Source organism: Notothenia coriiceps, unplaced genomic scaffold (assembly GCF_000735185.1).
Source record: "Notothenia coriiceps isolate Sejong01 unplaced genomic scaffold, NC01 NC01_scaffold00030315, whole genome shotgun sequence".
In the NCBI taxonomy this organism is placed as follows: Eukaryota; Metazoa; Chordata; class Actinopteri; order Perciformes; family Nototheniidae; genus Notothenia; species Notothenia coriiceps.
The window spans coordinates 720-2,070 of NW_011363016.1; the positions used below are offsets into that span (position 1 = coordinate 720).

Genomic DNA, 1,351 nt, shown 5'->3' on the forward strand with positions numbered 1-1,351 from the left:
CGTTTCACCAAGGAGGCGTTTTGGGGAGGTATTTTCTGTGTTAGAGTTTTACTCGCTACAGGGTGTACTTTAAGGGTTTTGACTCTGCAGACCGTTTACATGCAGAAAAACCTTCATAACACACAAGGGGACGGGTAATAACCGGAAAAGCATGACATGTGGCCTTTAACACTCAGTTGCAAGTTATAATGCACATTTTAGTTAAACTGTTTGGGTGTTGATTTAACTGTATGATAATTTATCATTTTAACAAAACAGAATAAGCTAAAATCTCTAAACAAGAGGATCAAAAAAGCGAATTTTCTGCCATTTTTGCAAGAAGACATACTTTAATGAGTTATAATTTCATGTTTGCGTGTTTCTATTTGTTATTTTTATCAAGGTTAGAATCCTCTTGTGAGCCTCTGGTCTATTTCTTATGTTCAAACTAATAAAAAGGATTATCAAAAGTGTTTCCCCTGTTTATATTTCAGAAAGCCACAACCTTTCCAAACCCTGTGGAGCCTAACTGTGTCTTTAAAATGTAACAACTGTTGACAGACAAGACAAACAGGATGTGTTACCTGGCCTGAATGCAAATTTTATTTTAACCAGGGCATCAGTGGAGTCTGCGAGGAGATATTTAGCTTTCTTGGAGTAAATCCTGACCACGCCAAGGAGCAGGTGACCAGAGGTCCGCAGACCGATCTTCATCTACAAAGACAAACAGATTCAGTTTATTACAGTAGTCACAGTATGTGGGATGTATTGTTGACTTTCTCTTTTACCTTTGGGGAGATGATGTCTTCGATAGTTGTTTCTATATTACACTCAAATACTTGGGCCTTTGTGAGTTTCCTTTCCCAGTGTGCTGCAAGCCAGATTTTGGCAAGGGGTCCTCGCTTGGAGGTGAAGAGTTGAGTGTAGAACATCATGTAGGGGAAGCGAAGTCAGCTGTCACCTGTGAAAAAACACAACAATGATTGTGTATGATACATTTGGCAATGTTAATTTATCTGATATTATATATAGTAGTGGAATTAGCAGTCAGCTGTTTATTCAGCCCCCAGTCCAACGTCCTGTTATCCCGACAACAAAAGTCCATTTCTGTTTATTTTATCGATCACAGAATACCTGTTAATATATCAGCCAAAATAGAAAGTGTTTACTCTAGAATATTACGAAACGCAGAGGTGAAAGAAGTACTAAGATCATGCAGTTGAGTAAAAGTAGAAGTATTCAGGTCTTGTACTTGAGTAAAAGTAGAAGTACTCAGATCTTGTACTTGATTAAAAGTAGAAGTACTCAGATATTGTACTTGAGTAAAAGTAGAAGTACTTAGATCTTGTACTTGAGTAAAAGTAGAAGTACT

General features: G+C 37.5%; 1 protein-coding gene across 1 annotated transcript; it reads right to left on the bottom strand.

Moving 5' to 3' along the window:
- Positions 1 to 307: 307 nt before the first annotated feature.
- Positions 308 to 942, bottom strand: LOC104959493 (double-strand-break repair protein rad21-like protein 1). Its single transcript, XM_010787397.1, has 2 exons — positions 768 to 942; positions 308 to 693 (listed from the first exon to the last, which is right to left on the bottom strand). Exons 1-2 carry the CDS (start codon positions 912 to 914, stop codon positions 517 to 519), a joined length of 324 nt encoding a protein of 107 aa, XP_010785699.1. The 5' UTR covers positions 915 to 942; the 3' UTR covers positions 308 to 516.
- Between the last annotated feature and the right edge of the window lie 409 nt (positions 943 to 1,351).